Source organism: Copidosoma floridanum, unplaced genomic scaffold (assembly GCF_036245765.1).
Source record: "Copidosoma floridanum isolate Cflo_tuat_1 unplaced genomic scaffold, Cflo_Japanese_pri ptg000021l, whole genome shotgun sequence".
Lineage (NCBI taxonomy): Eukaryota > Metazoa > Arthropoda > Insecta > Hymenoptera > Encyrtidae > Copidosoma > Copidosoma floridanum.
Window position 1 is genome coordinate 31,809,518 of NW_028321898.1, and position 20,442 is coordinate 31,829,959.

A 20,442-nucleotide genomic window follows, 5' to 3' on the forward strand; every position below is an offset into this window, starting at 1 on the left:
AGTTCGGAAGAAGCAATTCAAGATGAAAGAGCAGTGGAAGAAGTTTGATGGCGATGGTAAGAAAAAATTCCACGACTCTCAGCCAAATTCCTCCCTTTTACCCTCACTACGTGTTACCTACTCCTGCATGACATAATCGTTGGACCCAAGCACAAAAAATCGAGGTCATTTTTTTTGTTTTTGTTTCCTCCAGCCAAGCTGTTGGTAAACGTGGAAGAGGGCAGGCCCGTGATCGAACTGCCCGCCTCGAACAAAGCTACCTGCTGCAAGAGGCTCTCGACCGTTTTGAAGATACTCGCATTCACGGCCTCCATAATCATCCTGACTTGGGTCGCGACCATCGTATACGCCTACTACTACCACCAATCGGCTCTAGAGTTGGACGGCGATGCGTTTGACGTGACCCACGACTACAAGTCGGGCTTCAGAAACGAATTGTACCTATTGGGGAAAGAAGGCAAGCAGGTGCCAAATGCCCACCACGAGTCGGGGGAGGAGTCGCTGTCCACGGAGCAGCCAAACACCAACAACCGAACGCTGGAAGATTGGAAAGAGGCGGTTGATAAAATGATGAAAGTGAAGGAACTGTTGCAAGGAGTGACCGCGGAGGGCACACCTGGAGGAAGCGCCGAGGGAAAGACACCGCGGGAGAACGACTTTTTCGACAAGGCTGTATACGGGATCGTTCGCAGCGCGATACCCCTGGTCGAGGACATCGAAGAAAACGACGATGACGACAAAGACTCGGTTAAAACTCCCGAAGCCACAGACGAGGCGCCTGGAGATTCCCGGAAGATGGGCAAGACCGAGGATTCCAAAGAAGTCGCCAATGTGCTGCTACAGCTCGTGAACCTTATTGCCCCGTACGAGGGGGCGAGCAGCGAGGAGTACACCAGTCTCAAGGAGCTGGACTCGCGAAACAGTACAACCGGCGCGGTACAAAAGGCTTCGGACGCCAAGACGCTCATGTCCAAGTACTTGGAGCCCATTGTGGGTGAGGACGGCGAGTTGCTCGCGTGGTACTACCTCGGCGGGATCACCGACGCCGAAAGGAAAGACCCACGGAACCTAAAGCTCCACACGGCCAAGTTACTGTACAGCAGCAACATCGCGGAGTTCCTCGAGGACATGAAGGCGGTGTTGGAATCGTTGTTGCTCGACACGGAGTTTGTCCGGGATTTAAAGCTCCTCTTGGAGGGAAGATTGAAGCTCGCGAGTCCGGTTGATCCCACATCCATGCGGTTCCGCATCGTGGACAGGATCGCGACGAAATTCAACATGAACAAACTGGTCGATGAGGATCCCAAGATTGTCGGGGTGTTCTCGAGGATGATCGAGGCCAACAACAGGCTGGAGCTCGGGCGGATGTACATCAAGGTGGGAGAGGCACTGTTCGATAACATTGGACAATCGAGCCAGGAGTTTTTCGAGGAGAGCCCGGAAGAAGCCGAGAGACGGCGGCTGGAGGTTTTGGCGGCGATCAAGAAGGTGGGCGACGACGACAAGGGTTCAGCGGAGGATGGGACGGTTGGGGAGGACAGCATGCCCGTCACCGAAAACATTTCGGAATTGGTTGCCCAAGAGTCGGAAGAGGAGGATCAGTCCGTGGAGGAGCCGTCGTCGACCGTCGCGTCGCTGAAGGAGGATGAGATTGTGGAGGATGCGGGGGAGGGCGTTTCGGCCGAAGACACCAACATGAACGAGTACCTGCAGGTTTACGGAGACTTTTACGACTAAATGCTGACCGGAGCCGCATAGTGATTTTTGTAAAATATATAAACACCTTGTAGTCGAGAGACGAGGGATCGTTTTTTTTTTTTTTTTTTTTTTTTTTTTTTTTTTTTTTTTTTTTTTTTACAGTGCGGTACATGCATATTATACATTTACGTTATTCTTACGTTACTCTGGTTTTATTGAAACGATTACTTTTACCCTCCACTTGAACATATCGGCATAACTCTGACTGGCCGATCGAACGATCGGCGTGTGGGACCCAAAAAAAAAAAAAAATGCCTCGATTCGCTAGGAGGGCTCTTTTTATTTTACGAAAGATAAAAGCACAAACTTCCTGTTTTTCACTGCCATTTTTCCAAAGTAGGCACGTGTTACGTAAGAGTTGAAGAAAAAAATCTCGCAAAAGCTCGTTCGTCGAATCGTTACGTCACTTTTAGAAAAAAACAACGATCAGACACCGAAAGGCGAAAAAAAAAAAAAAGGGGGGGGCGATTTTTCTCTCGAGATTGGCGTCGCCGGCAGAACCGACAGAGCTGCTGACCCCGAGGCACCGATAAGAATCGACCCCGCGCGACTCCGTGGGAACACCTCTGGAAGTGTCGCGCCAGCGACGCAGTAGCACACGCTCCACCAGTCTCGCCTCTCGCCCGGCTCCAGCTGAGGTTTCGTACTTTTGCCTAAATTACTCCGGGACATTAACACGAATCATCGAGTGCCGTTAATTGCGCAACGGTCAGTCTTTTGTTCGTCCTCGTTTTCTCTCGCTCGCGCGGAAACGCGTTGGGTCATTCATCTCCGCTCGTCAAAAGACACCTCGCATCGATTGGCGTAAGTATACGCATATATTTTTTCTTGGCGTTTCCGTAGGTGGGAATCGTTTGGCTCCTTATCGAGGGGTGAGTTTTAACGACGCGGCCCTTGGTTGTCGGTGTAGGGTGTGTACGATGGAGAGGAAGCAGGTGCCGCCTGGCTTGACGAGGACGTTCAAGTGGCTTCTGGCCGTCAACTTGTTGGTCATGATGTGTTTTTTCGTGTACGCCCTGGGCAGCCTGTACCTGCTGACTAATGCCATGCGATTGCGGCCGGGCGAGCACCGGGGCCCGGTGTGGGTACCGGACAGCCAACCTCCCAACAAAACGTCCGACTTTGACGAGTGGCGCAGGTCCATCCGGCAGAGCCTCGACACCGGCGGTGCCTCGCGTAACTTGGACCTGCTTCTCGAGACCATATCGAGGGTCATGCTCAACTTCTCCAACAGGACGTCGTCGATGACCAGGAGTGAACTCCTCCTCGCTAACTTGACGAACTTGGAGATGAGGCTCCTGCACGAGTACGCCATGATGACAAAGGGTGACGCTTCCAAGGACAGGAGGAGGCCTCGCGAAGGAATTGCCAAGCCTGACAATACGGACGAATTACGGTGAAGTTATGACAAATGATGATTGTATGCCAGGTGTTGGTCGATACTCCTGCCAACCTCGAAATGGTCATATTGGACCAAATTCTCTAAAATCGTCGCCTATATATATGAGCCGAAAAATAATTCATCACATATCTAATGGAACGTGACGTTTATTTTATTTTTTTTTTTTTGTTTCTTACGAGGCACAGTATAAAATGCATTGGAAAATCTTATTTAAGAATGTACCGATCTCGAAATTAAAGAAGTTTTGTTTAATGGATACAGTTTGATGTATACTAACACGTCATGTGTGACAGGTGGGTGCATTGCCGATGATACATTTCTAGCTCTGAGTACTGATTGTAGTAACTGGTGATGTTATAATACAACTTATGGTTTGAAATCATTTTTTTAATCGCTCGTGATAAAATTAATGCTCCAGAAAAAATAATGTACCAACATTTTTATGAATGACTAATTTAGGATAAAAAGAGTCGAAATATTGAAAAGTAGGTGTATTTTAGTATTTCATTTTAAATATTTCGAAAGAATAATAAACATAAAAAATGCATTACCGTTATCTGTTAATTTTTTTTAGTACCTTATTGCGAATAGTAATAAATGGTAAAAATTTTTAGCGAAAGGAATGTACCTTATTCAGGAAAAGAATTCTATTTATTTTAATTTTAATAAGTCCATAAAATAAGCGTGATGCACGAGTCTGCTAATGTCAATAAATATTGTAAAAATGTACCTGAACCTGTTTTTTTTTTTTTTTTTTTTTTAAGTAATGGGTACTTTATCTAACAAAATGTTTGATTTTATAGAGTTTATAATTATTATTTTTCTCGACTCACAAAAAAGATGGTTAAAGCTAATATTTAATCAAGAAGAGTAATAAAACAACTGAACCCGCGAAATCATCAAACGACATTATTAAAAAACTCTTTACCCACATCCTTATAGAATTTGTGTACCAACTTTTTTAAAATAAGACTGAAATGTACTCAAAAAATATACAACCCAAATTGTTTGAAACAACAAAAATTGTTTGGAATTTTTTGTTATCAATTGCTTTTGAAAGTGCTATGACATATTTCAAGGTCTTGAGAAGCTGTAGTATACACGGCAAAAATTAGTTTTCACTGCATAATTTGAAAAAAAAAAAAAAAAAAAAAAAAAAAATAACGATTGACACGAACTTTCCAAGAAAAAAGGATACATATTTTCCTTCAATGTTTATTTTTTTTCTTTTGTTATACGACTCAATACGAAAATTCGATGATTATGTAAACACCAATTACACCGCATTTAATAAGTAAATTCTTGTAAATCACCTTATTTGGTAATGTTCAACAATTTGTTGTCATTTATCATAAGATATTTTAGAAGAAATTCATTACAATGAGATCTACGTTAACATCTACAACAAAAACACGTTACTAAACTATACATGGGTGGGTATTTTTTTGTAAGAAACGTTGACATTCCGAATGGCACTAAATGTAGAAGCCATTGATGAAAAATGGCACTCTAAAAAAATCAACTGAAGAGTTTTTAATCGTGTTCCATCCAAGATTTTCCCTTTTCTCTAAAATAGACACCCACCCATAATAACATACTCTGCAAAACGTATACACAAATGAATAGTACGAGTTTGTACGGCAATATATATGGCTTTCACTTGGTTCGGTGATGGGCGAAATCGTAATTGAAGACTTTAATGGCAACTGCAAAATTAATGAAACTTTCTTGTACCGATCAACGTCGGTGTATAAGGTACACCAATGTGTTCCAACAGCCGGTAGTTGGGTGCCTTGTACTTATGGGCTAGCTGAGCGTGGAGTACGAGAACGTCTTCGCACAGTGGCTAGCTCAAGGACGACCCCGTGACAGGCGGCGATAAAATATATATGAGCGTATCAGTCCACTTTGCCTCCCAACTAGATCGATCGGACCACTAACCGATTTATAGATACATCCCGGGCGAGCTGGTATAGTATACCTACTCGTATGAAAAAACACCTTATCGAGATGCCTCGCTCCCGCGTGTATTAGGTTTATGTAGGAGCTGGGGGCAAGTAAACGATATATACCGATCCTCTCCCCCGCGACCCTACGGTATTGACCTGTACGCGCTCGATTACGCCATGTCCCCTTGCGTTGCGCACCATACAATTATGTACGCACGTTTTATTCACGTTTAATACATGTATACACACACACATAGACACCATAGTGCATATATAATACCTCGATTGTATACCGCGAGGAGGCAGCTGTTGCAACGCATATACACATACATATAGCTGTAGAGAGAAAAAGCAATGGGCACACGATGCTATTTACTGCCTATACAAACACCACTGATTTTTTTTCTTCTCTCCTCCATCCCATTGTCGTGCATTCCCGTGTCCTTCGACTCCTTGGCTCTTAATTACCATCAAATGGGAATTTTTCCCGGTGCTGCATGTGTGTAGGATGTACTTATAATGTATATATATATAAACACGTGATGGGTACGCGTGTAATTTGCACGTAGAGCAGAGTGTACATAAGAATTCACACATACGGTTGGTATGAATAGCGCCAACTTTTGAGTGAACAGTGAGCCATCGATTTTTTTTTTTTTTTTTTTTTTTTAACCATGACCAGCCCCATCGGGATCGCTCCTCGTATTATGTATTATCCTTAATTATAGCTCCTTACACCTATAATGTACACCTTCACCAGTAAATCTAAATGGACGCGCTAATGGTATACGTGATGCCTATACGTATACGTATACACTTTATAGTTTATACGCGCTGCAGTAAATTCACAAACGTACGGCGGCGTAGATATAGCGGCAACAAAACGCGGCTGGTTTGTACACGGAGATTATAAAAGATACAGCGTATGGTATATCGTACAACTGGTGTATATATATATATACTCTCCCGAGCAAACATATAGGTACGATTTCTATATATTTCCGTTTCCTGCGTGTACGTATATATACATGTATACACGTGCCATGCGCCTTTTTTTTTATTAGTCGCGTAATCAGTGCGAGTGCGAAAGTCGTTACCTCCGTTGTATATATGTATAGTATATATATACTTATACCCATGCATGGGTATATGAAACGTATTACCTGCAAAAGTAAGGCTCGTGTGCAACGTTATTTCCGCGTTTCGACGCCTGTTTTTGCCCCCCTTTGGCCAGTCTCGCGTGGTTCCTCCATCGACAAATTGCACTGCCGTGAATTTTCGTTTCTTTCGATGATTTCCCAATTATATAAAGACAAAAGTGATCCACAACAACTACAAGCATCGATACGTAACATGTGTGCTATCCTATAATGGATAATCCAATCAATAGCGATCGATAATTTGTCATTACTTATCCCCCGTTCGAGAGTGTATGCATATACGCATTGGTGTGTGCTCGCTTTTAAAACCGAAAGCTATTGCATATGTACACATATATAGTGGGTATATCGTCATCCCGCAAATATGGGACGTAGAAGCGCGTTATTGACTTTGCGAGAGAAAACTCGATTTCTGAGATGTTGCGCGATCGTTGGATCTAATGGAAAACCCAACGTATCATTTGCCATTGTTGTTGACTAGTAGGAGAGGAAAAAAAAAAGGAAAAAAAAAAAGAAAAACCAACATCGGCAGATTATACACATATACGTTTTCCAACTCGTTGGTTTTCCATTGCTCGCGATCGGTAGCGAGATCGTCGGTTTTGAAAGCTAAAATCCCTGCAATATTGAATTTAAACGGGGTAGGGGGGGTTCTTTATTCCCAATTAAAAATACTTTCACCAACAATAAAGACCATGCAAGTGTGGGAGAGAAAAAAAAAAATTGAAAAGGTCGACACTCCCGTGACATTCTGTATTCCAACGTGGAGCTCATCGTTAGTATATATATTTATATACACGCTCGAGCGCAAAAGAAACTATAAGTGCACTCAGACAGCGTATACGTGTACTTTCTTCTTCGTACACTTTCGAAAAGTCCATCGCGTGGGTTTAGCTGCACACGCTTATAATATATATTATATGCAGATCGAAATCGGTAGGAGCGTTTTGATTAGCCGATTTTTTTCATCACTCGCCAAGTTAAAAAAAAAAAAAAAAAAAAAAAGTTATATATACGCGAAAAAAGACACGCGGGTCCATCTCGCACGTTGTACCGATGATCTCGGTGATGCTGGACGAGGAAAAAAAAAAAAAAAAAAAAAAAAAAATTAATAAGCGTACAGTCTCCGCGCGTGTAAGTGTAATATTCTGTAGCGAGGCTCTTTTATTTGGCTCTCGGCTTAATGGCCGCTTGCTGGTGAAAGGCGCGAAGCCGCTCGAAAGAGCATAATAGGCTGTACACGGGAACGAGTGAACGAACGGGCCCCTCTTCTTCTCTAAGCGCACGAGCTACTAATGCGCTATACGTATAATATATACATATATATACCTACACCGGTCGTTCGCTTTCTGCGCCTCTTGATGCCAGATTTCTGCTGCTATGCTCCTTTTGTGTATTTCAGCTCTGAATTTGCGTTTACAGGTTTATACCTCGGAAAAAATAAATCCCCATGTTTTACCACCCGTGCAAAGTCAAATTTTGTAAAAAATCGACTTGAGCGCTGTTTGTATGGATAGGAAAAGAAAATGTAATATTTTTTTTCTCTTTCGCACAATCATTATCTTGTTCAGTCCGCAGACATTTTCTTATTATTTTTCCCATCTTCTGTGCATCGCGTGGTAAACAACTGCCTATTCAATCGCAAGGGTAATTTGCGTCGGTGCTCTGCATCATTAACGGAAAATGTATACATTTCGCCGCGTCCCGGGAGCAAATCAGTCGTGCGTGCCAGCTTTCATATTTTCAACTTGTGTGTGAGTGTACGGCGAGGCACGTGCGCAAAGAAATAAATATATTTGCTAAATTCAACTTTGCCGGTGTGCCTTGTATTATACGTGGCCGTAACAAAGAAATAATTTCGAGTTTTCTCGTATTTGGCTTGCGCAGCCGAGAAACGATTTTGTCAAGCCACACGGCGCGGCCGCCGACGTAGCGTTTTCTCGGTGCCGTTTGGTGAAAATATTTTTATCGGAGACCAAAGCTAACGCGTTGCTGGCGATTTCAGCGAATCGCGATGATAAACATTCCTTGGGACATTGGTTCTTTGTCGTTGTTTGTTATAGAGCGTTGTCAAAACCGGTGTTTTAAAATAGCCTCTTTTGGTCAAGTAATTTCAGCTCCACCGAACGATAAATTCAACAAATATATTTTTTTTTTTTTTACTTATGATTGAAAAATTAAAGCTGTTTCTGGTTTTTTCCTCTAGTGTCTTTTTCAGCGCGCGAGTCCGATAAAGCGTGTTTATGAGCGTTTTTTTTTTTTTTTTTTTTTTTTTTTTTAACAGTTTGAACATAAACTTGCAATTTAATTACTTCTGGACTAAAAAACGTTAACCCATTACGTTACATAAATATGCTCAAACAATTCGACCTGTGTGTTTTATTATTAAAAATGTGATTACTCTCGCGCATGCCAACGATGACAAAAGACGGCGCAGAAATTTCTCAACCAACAGAGAGACACCGAGCCGTTACTTTCTGGAAAAATCTTTTTTAACAAAATAATAATAATAATAATAATAAATACTTGGTCGTTACTCTGTCACCGCTGCGATGGCACGTGAGCGCCAAGAGGGACTTTGGTTTTGAAAAGAAAACATAAATATTAAGCGTCGTATGAGGTCATATTAAAGAAGAAAATATGAAGAAGATTCGTTTGACACACTTTGAGTCGAGACAAGGTTGCACACGTAAAAAGGGCCCTTGACTCGAGTAAAATCAAACAATCAGCGCCATGATTAATATAAAATAAAAAGTCCAAGGCAACGTAATCGCGCGAATTATATGTATAAAATTGGTTGAAAAAAAAAAAAAAAATGCGCGTCCTTAAAAACCTCACGGACTCGCTGTCGAGTGGGAATAATGTCCGATAGAAAAATCTTAGTCGAGCGACTGGATTATCAACAATATCCCCCGCACACGTAACGAGACTGCGCTGCGGAAAAAAACGCGCCTGCCACCGTAATGAGGTCGGCCACGGGGAAACAAGAAAAAAAAAAAAAAAGGCAAAAAATGGACAGACGAAGAAAAGAAGGTATGTAATGATCAACCTCAAACATTCGCAGAATGGGACACGTAAGTAATTCCTGACGAAACAGCTCTTTGGAGTGTTGACGGGTCCAGAGCGACCACAAAAGCCTCTCATCTCCAGACTATTGTACACTCATAGTACTTACACACCGAAGGTGCGTTTTCTCAGCTTCGTTCCGAAAAATGGTTAATAAATTTCGTCCCCCCCCCCAGTGGAGGGGCCCATATAATATTTTATGAGTCACGGGGGAGTATACATATAATATAACAAGCACTGCGGAGGCACAGCTCGAGCGGTATATATATATATATGATGTATATACACACGCCTGTATAGGTATATGCGCACAATATATGTAAAGCAAAGTATATAATGCGGGCGGTGGGACGTAAGTATAGGTATTGTAAAGCCAGCGCCTGACCCAGCAACTTTCTCGACCATGACTCGGTACGGGTGGAGGGGGGAGGGAAAAACGGCTGGTGAAAGGTGCCCCAGCAGCGAGGGACCTACTAGGAGCCTGTATACTTGCGCCGTTACAACGAGACGAGTTGCACACGCTGAGTTGTGTATACCTATACATAGAGAGACACGGGCCGCGAGAGGCGCCTGCAGAGAGGATATATTGTATACATATATTGCGAGGCAAAGAGAAGGGGCGAACGAAGCCGCGGAGAGAGGCCCCAAAGAGCCGCTGCCAGCCAGTTTAGTAGTCCTCGAGCACTTGTGTCAAGATGAAGGAACCGTGGAAGAAACCGTGCAACGGTGAGCACCATCATATACCCTATCTACCCAAGCAGGCCAACCTTTTTTTTTTTTTTTTTTTTTCTTCTCTTCCCTCTCCTCCTCCCAGCCCACTTGCTGCTTGTGCGTGTGTGTATGTAGAAGCGCTTGTATACATTTTCTAATCTTCTTTTGCGGCCCCTTTTATTTTTTATTTTTTTTCCCCCTTTGCTTCCTCTTCGGGAAAGAGAGGCCGCGAGCGGGTCCGATTGCGTAAGTCGCGCTTACCGATATTATTCGGTGCACGTATTACTATATAACTCTCTCGTTACGCGAGAGTCTCGGTGTTTCTTTTTTTTTTTTTTTTCCCTCCTTCCCGAGAAAAGAAACCAGAGAAATCTAATTTTCTCCAACAAAAGTAATAATAATCGTTCCGATTCGAGCTGCCGATTTCTCAAACGCTCCCTCGGCGATGAAACATCCGATTCGAGATCGTTGCACAAGTGTATACATTAATTAATATAAATGGCGCGTAATTATTTAGATTGACACTTGGGTGTGTACTTACGCGTAGAGAGAGGAAAAAAAAAAAAAAATGTGGCACTTGGCAACGTGGCCGATCGGTCGTAGCTCGCCTTATAAGTACAATCATACGCAAGGATCTCGAGCCTGCATCGGCGAAGGCTTTGCCAAATCGTAGTTCTCCTTTCTCAGAGTCCATCACCATCATCCTCCTCGTGTGCTCGCCTTGACATCGTTGATGCGCGCACACGCGGAGTGACGCGCAAACGAATATTCGGCTCGTTTTGATCTGGTTCTTTTTTTAATTCCAACCGGTTACCTTTTTTTTTTTTTTATATGAATACAGGGACGCGCAACCACACGCGGAATTCAAAACACTCGCTGAGCCGTCCGCGGCTTGCGACAGCGGCTACGAGCCATGTATACGTTGAGAATATCCTTGGAAAAGTCATCGGCTGCCTACGTCTTACGTAAACTCGGTAATAAACGTATACACACGCGCGCGCGCTCCTCTTTTACGTGTGCGGGCACAATCAACTGCACTCGAAGAAATTTCTTGCATTTGAGATAAACGCTCTCGCGCCGCGCGAATTATGCAAAAACGCCGTGAATTACCGCAACAAAACAGTGCAACTCCTTTTTGTTTTTGTTTTTTTTTTTTTTTTTTCGTGCGCCTCTATTTTCTTGCCGAGATTGACGTTAGGAAATTTAATTGTCGGCAATTTGACGCGGGCGACTTGCCTCTCTACCCCCTCCCCACCCGCCCCCGTGAAATTTGATTGCGGTATCGGGAGAAAGTACCTTCACGAATTTGAATAAGTAATTTTTTTCTTTTTTTTTTTTTTTTCGCGAAACTCAATTATCAGAGCGTTTCAATTTAGCAAATAGGTATACACGCGCTCGCCACGACCGGTTATTCGCATGGAAGCCTCAATTATACATCTACGCCGGAGAAAGCATACGTATATGATATACATATACATACAAACCAACAAAATTGATATAATAGGAGTACGGGCCGCGAATTCGAAAGTTGCTCAACGAACCTCTAAATTTGGTCAATTTTTGATATTTTTTAAAAGCAATTGGCCCCTTTTTTTCAATCCTCCCTCCATTATTAGTTGTTTCTCTTGTTATAGCGCACATGTAATAGCCGTTATGATGAAAAGTAGTAAATAATTATTTTGAAAAAGCATCAGTGAGTGCGAAACATGTAGAATGATGTGACGAGTGCGCGCGTGCGTTTGCATTGTTGCAGGCAAGGTGATAATTACCTTGAACAACGATGAGAAGAGCGAGGAGAAGCCAACCGAGGTCGAGGTGCCGGTCGACCTCAACTGGGGCAACCACTGCGAGCGTAGGAGCTCGTCCTCCTCCTCGAAGACCCTCCTCCTGGCCGGGGTGATCCTCCTGCTGGGCCTGACCCTGGTGACCCTCTTCAAGGTACAGAACCTCGTCTACTCGACCAACTACATGACATGGCGCGTCCAAAACCTCGAGGCTTCCGTGGGCGACAGCGCCGACAACGTCAAGCTCATCAAGTACAAGCTGGACGAGCTCGAGGACAGCCCGCAGCCCCAGGCCCTCGTCGCCTCCAAAGGCCTCACCCAACAGCAGCTCGACGCCGGCGACCTGAAGCTCTCCGAGTCGCAGAACCAGAACCACAAGCTCAACTCCCTGGCCGCCGGTGCCAAGAAATCCGCCGAGGAGCCGAGGAAGCCGACGGAAGACCTGAACGATGGACGCGACCACCCCAACCCCACCGACAGCCAGGACCCGACCAAGCCCATGACCGAAACGTTCGACGTGTTCCGCAACCCCCCAGCCATGGAGGACCACCTTGTACGGGACGTGCTCAAGTTCCTGACCTCGGACCTGCCCAGCCACGAGAACGTCGAGATCGTCGAGCTGAACAAGATGCAGGAGCCGAGCCCCGAGGCCCCCCGGCCCGTCAGCCCGAGGTTCCCCAACGGCCGGCCACCCCTCGTCATCCCCATCGACGCCATGTTCCGCAAGGCCAGCCCCCTTTCCCTGGGCAGCAGCCTCAAGATCTTCCAGATCAGCGGCTCGGACAAGCCCGAACAACAACAGTCCCACCAGATGCAGGACAGCCTGGAGGATGAGATGATGCCGCCCAAGGACCCCTTGCTCCCGGACGCCAAGCTGAGGTCGATGATCTCGCCGTACGAGATCTTCAAGAACCTCATGTTCCCCGGGGCGAAGGTGCGCTTCTTCCCCCTCGGGGGCCCCAGGCATCACGAGCAGCCCGCCAGCTCGGAGGAGACCGGGCCCAACGAGGACCAGGAAGGGGGTGAGCCCGAGGGCCGGGATAGCGAGGCCACCGACTCCGAGGAGGACAACCCCAAGATCATGATCCAGAGCATCAAGCTGCGGGTGCAGCCGCTGATGCACCAGGAGGAGCCGCCGAGCGCGCGCATGGAGGCCCCGGCCGGACGCAACAACAACTTTGAGATCATCCGGCTGAACCCCGTGGAGCAGCAGAGCCGCGACCAACAGCCGATGCAGCCCCAGCAGATCCTGGGCCCTCTGTTCCCGATACAAGAGATCCTCAACTCGGTGATCAAGCACGTCGAGGAGAACGAGGCTGGCCAACAGCAGCAGCCACCGAGGTTTGGCCAACCGATGACCAAGATGCTCGTGCCCCCGGCGGACCAGGCGCCGGACAACTACTACGCCCAGGCCGCCGCCCAGGAGCAGCATCACGACGTCGAGGTGTCGAAGGTGCCGGTGCACCAGATGGGCCTGCCACTGCCCTCGTACCACCAGATGATCAACCTGGCCATGCCCGTTCCGTTGATGGACAGCTACCGTGAGCCCATCGTCGAGGACATGTCGCAGCAGCAGCAGCAGCAGCAGCAACCCCAGCAGGAGGTGACGCAGCAACAGTTGCCCCAACAAGCCCAGCCGGTACAACCCCAGCCACAACAACAACAGCCAGAAGAGCCGAGGGCCATGCCGCGCAGCACCAAGCTGAACCCCGTCGAGTCCACGTGGAACCTGCCCACCCAGTACCCCACTTCCCAGTTGAATTAACCCTCCAGATCCAATCTCGTCCCTTCTTTTCTTTCTTTCTTTTTTTTTTCATACATTCCACGCGCACCGGATGCGAATATATTTTTGTCCAACCCGTCCATGGGGATCGATAAATTTTTTCTTAAAAAAAAAAAATACTAATGTTGTAGGGCAAGGCGTGCCCAAGTATTTCAACGAAACGATCGAGGGAACAAGAAAAATTGTGATATCGTTAGTTCGTAATTGATAAATCCGCGAGGGATGAGCATTTCGATTTATTTCGTGAAAATATAAATAGTAAACTCTCGGAGAGCAATAAATCAAGAGGAGAAGGAAAGAAAAAGAAAAAAAAAAAAAAAAAAAAAAAGATAACAATGCCGCGTGGTGGCCCCTTTCATCTTGGTGTGTCGCGCGAGAAAGCAGCGGTGGCGATGGCAACGAAAACAACTCGCGGTAGTCGCAAGAATTATTTTTGCCGGAAAAATATCGAGGGGAAACTCATGGACGGGAATACATAATTTGTCTCGACGCTGCTGTGCATCACGTACATATACAACTCGGCAGAAGTCTGGTACTTTCTGCAGCGTGACTTTCCTCGTCGATTCTCTCTCTCTCTCTCCTTAAACAGTCGCCCATACAACACGTACAAAGACTCAACATCCTTCATTGCAGCCCATTGTAAAATCAAACGTCTACATGTCTCCCTCGACTTCTTTCTATTTATCTCTGTACTTTTTTGTCGCGATAAATCAATTAAAAAAAAAAAATAAATAAATCAATAAATATACAAGCCGCAGGTGAAAGTATTCCCCTCGCACGCGCTCGGCAGCGGAAAACTTTCACACGGAGGTACACTCGCAGATGCGCACGCGTCACGGGAGGCTTTTATCAAACAAACGCCGAAGAGCGCATCTTTCGCGCGAAAAGGAAAAGTTAAAACTCGTCGATTCGCCGTGTCGTGCAATTTCCATATAGGCTCCACCGATCGCCAAGTGTACGCCCGCCCGTCGGAGAGAAAGTCGCGAGTAGGTGCACACAGAGCGGAAGGTGGGTGTATATTGTGATCACACTGTTGTATGTACAGGCGTGTAGACAGAGTTGGCTAGTACAACAAAATGTATAAAAAAAAAAAAAAACACGTGCCGAGGGAGATAATAGAGAAAGAGAGAAAGGGCGCGGCTGACAAGTATTTGTAGGTGGGTATATGTACACCTCACGGGGTCCACTTTTTTTTATCGTTGGCAGGTGTGGTGAAGCACAGCTCACTCGTACAGGCAATAAGTTACACTGTCTCTCTGATGGCGACGACGCACGACAATGTATAAACAATGTAAATGTCACGCGCATTTACGGCACGATGCTGCTGGTGAAAGATGATGATGGCGATAACTATATATACCTGTGGGTTATTACAAAAAACGTATACCGATTGTTACCAAATAAGATGATTATTTCATTTTTTTTCCGAAAGTCATACGTAGATGAATATATTTTATACTTATTACGCCGTATTTCGAAGATTATGATAATTCTTTTTTTTTTTTGTTTTTTTTTGTTTTTTTTTTTTTTTTTTTCATCATCATATAATTATTAGTATCAAAACTTTGCGAAGATAATGAATCGATGTATAAATACGTTTTGAAGGAAAAAAAGCAGGATACAATAAAGTGAATATTTGATCGAAAACAAAAAACAAAACAGAGTCTTATTATTACGTATAACTATACCTACATCCATCCACACGTGAGAGAGATAACGGGGCTCTTTGTCGTCCACATTTTTCAGAGCCTTTTCTTCCTTGGCTTTATCTAAAAAAAAAAAAAAAAAAAAATGTTTGCCAACACCGCGCGTCGTCACGGTATATACATGAGACATTGTACCCATGCAGGTACATCTCGAAAGGACGTCAGTCGCTCGTAATATTTTTCCACTCTTTTTTTTTTTTTTTCTCGTATTATTTTTAAATGCCCGCGTGCATGCACGAAAGTAATTTCGTTGTCTGTAAGGCCGAATAATTAGTCACCAAATTACCCAAAGGATACTTACCTGTACCCACTCCTTTTTTTTTTTTGATTCCATGGAAAATAATTATTCGTACCTACGAGGACATCGATGAGCAAATTTTGGCACCAACCATCGTGCCATTTTTTATTTTGATAATTTTAATTTGCCAATTTGATTCGGACCATACGAAACAGTACAGGTCCGACAGCCTTGGTAGGTGTCTTTCTGTCTCTTCGAGAACCGAAACAATTAGACACGGAGGAGGTAACAAAAAAAAAAAAAAAAAAAAAAGATCAGGAAAAAGTAATCTGCGAGCGCGCGCTTGCGAGACTCGGTGCTTTGCAGTTTTTGCACGTGCAGGAAGAGAAACAGTGGTGTGGTAGTAGCCGCGACAACACAACTCCTTCGATTGTATATATACGTACTTACGTTCTCTCGCGTATATAATTAGATAAGTCATGCACGGCGCGCACGCGGGCACTTTCAAAAAACTCGCCGTTCGTTCCTGAGAATATATATCTATGTACGCCTTCCGTACACAGTTTAACACGTCTTGCGGGGACGTTGTTATAAATATAAGTACCCATACACAATTGCATGCATATATATTACACATAGCACATCGATCGACCGGACGCTGCAGGTGAGTACACGCAGAAAATACTTTGACAACTTGTATTTTTTTTTTTTGTCTTTCATAGTTAAAAACTTTTGTAAAATCCTTGCGTCTCCAACGGGTTAGTTTGGTGCGTTTTATTGTTAAAAAAAAAAAAAAAAGTACAACAAAAAGAGAAAATCAAAGACCTGCGGCTTTCTTTTTTCTCTGTATACATGGATCGTGTGCCGATTAGGCAAAAATATATACACCAGTGAAACTAGCGCAGAGCCCAACCGCATGAACGGTTACAGTAATAATCATTCGTTTCCAGCATGACCACGGGGTTTGTTGCACCGTACCAGCATCACCATTGACGACAGTGACAATAATAAAAACATCACCCGTAACGAGACTATGAGGTACGATTTTTTGAGTCGCGGGGAGAGGAAGAGTCAATAATTTTTAACGTATAATTGTAGCGTCCTAGTTGAACATTTGGTTCGGTAAAGTAATGTTTATTAGTTTATATTATAACAAATCTGTGACCCGAGATTATGTCGAAGTGACTCGCGATGATCAAATCAATGTAAAAACGGTGCACCGATGCAGTGACGGCGATGCAATTTTCGATCTCGAAACCATTAAAGAAACGTTTCTGGAAAAAAAAAAAAAAAATCGGTTGCGCACGAGACAAAAGTGTGCCGATTGTACACTTGAAGTGCTTACGATTATTATTCGAGCGTTCAGCTGTGCAATAGTGCTACAGTAAATTACAATCGCAAAGTAAGGAAAAAAAAAAAAAAAACTTTGACAGTGCAAATCAGAAAGCAGATAATTGAGTATGCAAGCTGTACATGACATATACTATATGTGTAAGCCGCAGCGAAAAACAATCAAGTGCGACACATTTATTTCGGTGCGGATGGAGATTTCTCTCTTTGCTTTTAACGGAGTCTTCTGCATCGCAACTGACGAACCGGAGACCGCTTGTTATCAAGAGAGTAATGAAATCCTTGCCATCCGACTCCATCGAGTAGCGAAAGTTTACTTTTCTTCTTTCAAGCCGTGTGTGTATATTTAGTACAGGCATATCTATTATCTTCGACTGATTCACCTTTCTACCACCTAATCTCATCAGAATTTAAGATAACATTGTTGGTCTTGAAAAAGTAGGTTGCTAACTATCGTTTAAACAATCAACGGTGAACCTATTACTCTTCTCCGATCTTCGGGAAATCAGTGCTGTTGTCACTCAAGTAAGCCCCTCGAAGGATCCATCGGATATTTAACGAAAATGTACATCTTTTGCCGCAAACGTGTTTTTAAATCATTATTGGAATGGCTGGCACGCGTCACTTTGGTACCAGCGAAGAGGCATCGCGTCAAGGCCAAGCCAGAAATCGTAAGAAACCTGATCCTAACAAAAACAACACGCGTGATGTAAAGTTATTTTTAATGCAGAATGTGGATGAAAAAAAAAACATTTTTTCCAGAATATTCCGATAAAAAACGTAATTTTTTTAATATGTACGTAGGAATTTGTTGTCCAGTTGTTTTGACGAATCGTTGCATTCGTCGTTTTCTTTTTTGAATAATTGACCAACATTTTTTTTATTTTTATTCAAATTGATGCTTGAAAATTCGAGTATCATATAACAAGACAAATCGCGCGCAGGTACACTATCAGCATTTTCCAAGATCGACAACGATTCTTTGGACGAAACACAAAACAGACGGTGTCCAGACACCCATCAGACTTGCACGCGCCAATCGCAAGGAGCACGTATGAAAAAAAAAAAAAAAAAAAAAAATACCAGCTACGTACCATTCGATTTATATATACATGGATTTACATGACGCATCCGATTCCACGCGGAATTCCCAGAAAAATCGGGTTCTCACGTACACCCACAATGTCGGGAACAAAAGAAAGACAGAGAGATTCACGGTCGCATCTGCCAAGCCGTACCTTACACTCCGTCTGGTTGTCTCTGTATGTGCTCCTTTTCTTTTTTTTTCTTGCTTGTCAAGACTCGAGACCCAATTAACTCCGCCGCGAAAGATGGTGCCGTCTTAATCGGTATTCCGTCGGCTACTGATAGAATGCGCCACGTACCGCGTTCTTCCTCCTCCTCCTCCGATAAATAATCTACTTATCTGTGTGCGAAATTTTTTTTTTTTCTCACATTCGATACTCGAAGCTCATTACGGAATTTGGACGTATACATGTGAGTAAGAAAAGCCTCAAGTGCATGTTATATATGCGTGTAATAATGGGGTCTCTATGCTTTTCCCCAAACTTTGCGCTTCATAGGTAAGTATGAATGATCGATTACGATCTCATTGAGGAGAGATAAGACTTTGGTTGTGCAAAATAGGTGTGCACTGCACGTGGGCGAGTTTGCGCGCAAGATACGGTACCGATAAATCGCGTTGTTATCACCATCTCGCAGGTATAGACGTATACATACATCAGGTCGCCGTCGGTGCTATCTGACAGTATGATTTACTTCAAGGCACATGAACAAAGATCTGTGCCACTTTGAAATTTTCGTCACTTTAAGGAGCGCCAGATTGTTATTGTCAACGATGGACGATGAAATATACGAGCTCGAAGAACTTCACTCCAAAGTCACGGATGGACTGCATAGAGGCGAGTAACTTTTATCCATATCATCATAAGTGTATAGTGTTGATTGGTAAAAAATTTTTTTTTTTATTAGTTTAAAGTGTAGTACAGTTGTTAAGTATTGGAAAAAATTACGTATAGGTATGCAAAATATGAATTGCAACTAAAGAAAATTTTTTTGAAATATATAGCTACCAGTTTCCGAGTGTATCCGAGTGTATCGGTTGCACATCATTTAATGTTAAAAATTAATTAGCTCATCTGCAATTAATTTTTCCCGATTCATTCGATTTTCGCACTGCAAATCATTACAGCGAAAAATAATCGTTTCGCAATCATATCATTCATATAAAGATTCATTTTTTCGTGAACATCATATCTATTGCAGCCTCTATATTTGCGCATCTCGGGCGCCGTGACGTAACGCTCTGTCGAGTATCTAGTTGATTGGTTGGTTTTCTAAGCTGACTTCACATAAATGTACTGAAATATATTATACTTTGCGCCACGCTAAAACAACAAAATTGTAAGTCCGTGGAAATTTGCATCACTACTGCATTTTTTAGAAAAAAAAAAAAGAAAAAAACAATATTGCCAAGTTTTAATTAGAAAATACAATGTCACATGCAAATGAATTCACTTTCTGCTCGAGTGACCTCTCCCAATGATTATTTTAGATGTCAAATTTGGCATTAGCCTCACGCAAAAAATTTCGGTCATTCCATGTATATGCCCTCGTATGCGCGTGTAAGTGGATTCATTTGAAACATCCGATTGCAACACGATCTCGCGACACGAGTTCCCCCGATGTCCACGTGTTAATTACTGCCGCATGCGACAGCATTTTAACGAGAGAGAGAGAAAAAAGGAGGTAACGTTTAGTTGGAGGGTACACTTTTTATATACACGTGAAAACGTGATTTGCAGGCTCGGTGAGAGAAGCCCTCGAGGATGGTAGGCTGCAAGCGGTTCCCATGGCCCTGCCAAAGTTTCAGCGACCCAAGGAAGACGCGACGCTCGCTATAATGGCCATGGCCCTTTTGGCGTGCCTCATCGCGATGATTTGCTACGCCGTGTGGCGGGTGCGCGACATCGAGAGGCCGTCCGAGGAAGGGGCCTACGAGTACTGCTTGATCGGCACCGAGGACTTTAACGACGACAATCAGGTCGACACCACCTGCAACCGGAAATTCAAGACCACCGGCTGAATGGACATCCAGTGCGTGTATACTATACATTATTGCCTATATTTTCATTACGCATATGGTATACACACACGGCAGTAGATTTATCGGTTTGGCGAGCTGTGCAATGATTACCCGTATATTTCGTAACGTGGAAGAATTACTAGACGCCCGGGACGGAAAAGTCGATTGCCCGCTTGTGCAGGGGACGTGTTGTATACGTTTGTATATATATTAGCATTAGCAGCTTGCGAAAGAAAACAAGTGATATCAAGCGTGCGTGTATTATATATACCGATGATACCCCGAGGGAGACACGTGCTCGTAAGCTTGCAAATGCCGATAAGGAGGAGAGAAGACGGGAGAGAGAAAAATGAGAAAAAGAAGAAGAATCGACGGCAATAATCGCGAATAAACGTATTTGTATTTCGAGCGCACCAGCGGAGGGTGCAC

The 20,442-nt window shown here is 43.9% G+C and overlaps 4 protein-coding genes across 4 annotated transcripts; all 4 read left to right on the forward strand.

Annotated features, from left to right (window-relative positions):
- LOC106647786 (uncharacterized) lies at positions 1 to 1,796 on the forward strand. The gene is made up of 2 exons (XM_014364320.2): positions 1 to 56; positions 194 to 1,796. Exons 1-2 carry the CDS (start codon positions 23 to 25, stop codon positions 1,735 to 1,737), a joined length of 1,578 nt encoding a protein of 525 aa, XP_014219806.2. The 5' UTR covers positions 1 to 22; the 3' UTR covers positions 1,738 to 1,796.
- Positions 1,797 to 2,336: 540 nt separating this feature from the next.
- On the forward strand, positions 2,337 to 3,423 carry LOC106647787 (uncharacterized). The gene is made up of 2 exons (XM_014364322.2): positions 2,337 to 2,562; positions 2,669 to 3,423. The coding sequence occupies exon 2, from the start codon at positions 2,679 to 2,681 to the stop codon at positions 3,156 to 3,158; it is 480 nt and encodes a 159-aa protein (XP_014219808.2). The 5' UTR covers positions 2,337 to 2,562; positions 2,669 to 2,678; the 3' UTR covers positions 3,159 to 3,423.
- A 6,388-nt stretch (positions 3,424 to 9,811) lies between these two features.
- Positions 9,812 to 14,900, forward strand: LOC106647750 (uncharacterized). Its single transcript, XM_014364276.3, has 2 exons — positions 9,812 to 10,061; positions 11,800 to 14,900. The coding sequence occupies exons 1-2, from the start codon at positions 10,031 to 10,033 to the stop codon at positions 13,593 to 13,595; spliced, it is 1,827 nt and encodes a 608-aa protein (XP_014219762.2). The 5' UTR covers positions 9,812 to 10,030; the 3' UTR covers positions 13,596 to 14,900.
- Positions 14,901 to 18,646: 3,746 nt separating this feature from the next.
- Positions 18,647 to 20,054, forward strand: LOC149374282 (uncharacterized). Its single transcript, XM_089594688.1, has 2 exons — positions 18,647 to 18,829; positions 19,733 to 20,054. The coding sequence occupies exons 1-2, from the start codon at positions 18,697 to 18,699 to the stop codon at positions 20,011 to 20,013; spliced, it is 414 nt and encodes a 137-aa protein (XP_089450814.1). The 5' UTR covers positions 18,647 to 18,696; the 3' UTR covers positions 20,014 to 20,054.
- The last annotated feature ends 388 nt before the right edge of the window (positions 20,055 to 20,442 follow it).

Coding starts and splice junctions, on each gene's coding strand:
- LOC106647786 (XM_014364320.2), top strand. CDS start 23: ATGAAAGAGCAGTGGAAGAAGTTTGATGGCGATG. Junction 57..193: donor GAAGAAGTTTGATGGCGATG/GTAAGAAAAAAT, acceptor TGTTTCCTCCAG/CCAAGCTGTTGGTAAACGTG.
- LOC106647787 (XM_014364322.2), top strand. CDS start 2,679: ATGGAGAGGAAGCAGGTGCCGCCTGGCTTGACGAGGACGTTCAAGTGG.
- LOC106647750 (XM_014364276.3), top strand. CDS start 10,031: ATGAAGGAACCGTGGAAGAAACCGTGCAACG. Junction 10,062..11,799: donor GTGGAAGAAACCGTGCAACG/GTGAGCACCATC, acceptor GCATTGTTGCAG/GCAAGGTGATAATTACCTTG.
- LOC149374282 (XM_089594688.1), top strand. CDS start 18,697: ATGAACAAAGATCTGTGCCACTTTGAAATTTTCGTCACTTTAAGGAGC. Junction 18,830..19,732: donor CACGGATGGACTGCATAGAG/GCGAGTAACTTT, acceptor CGTGATTTGCAG/GCTCGGTGAGAGAAGCCCTC.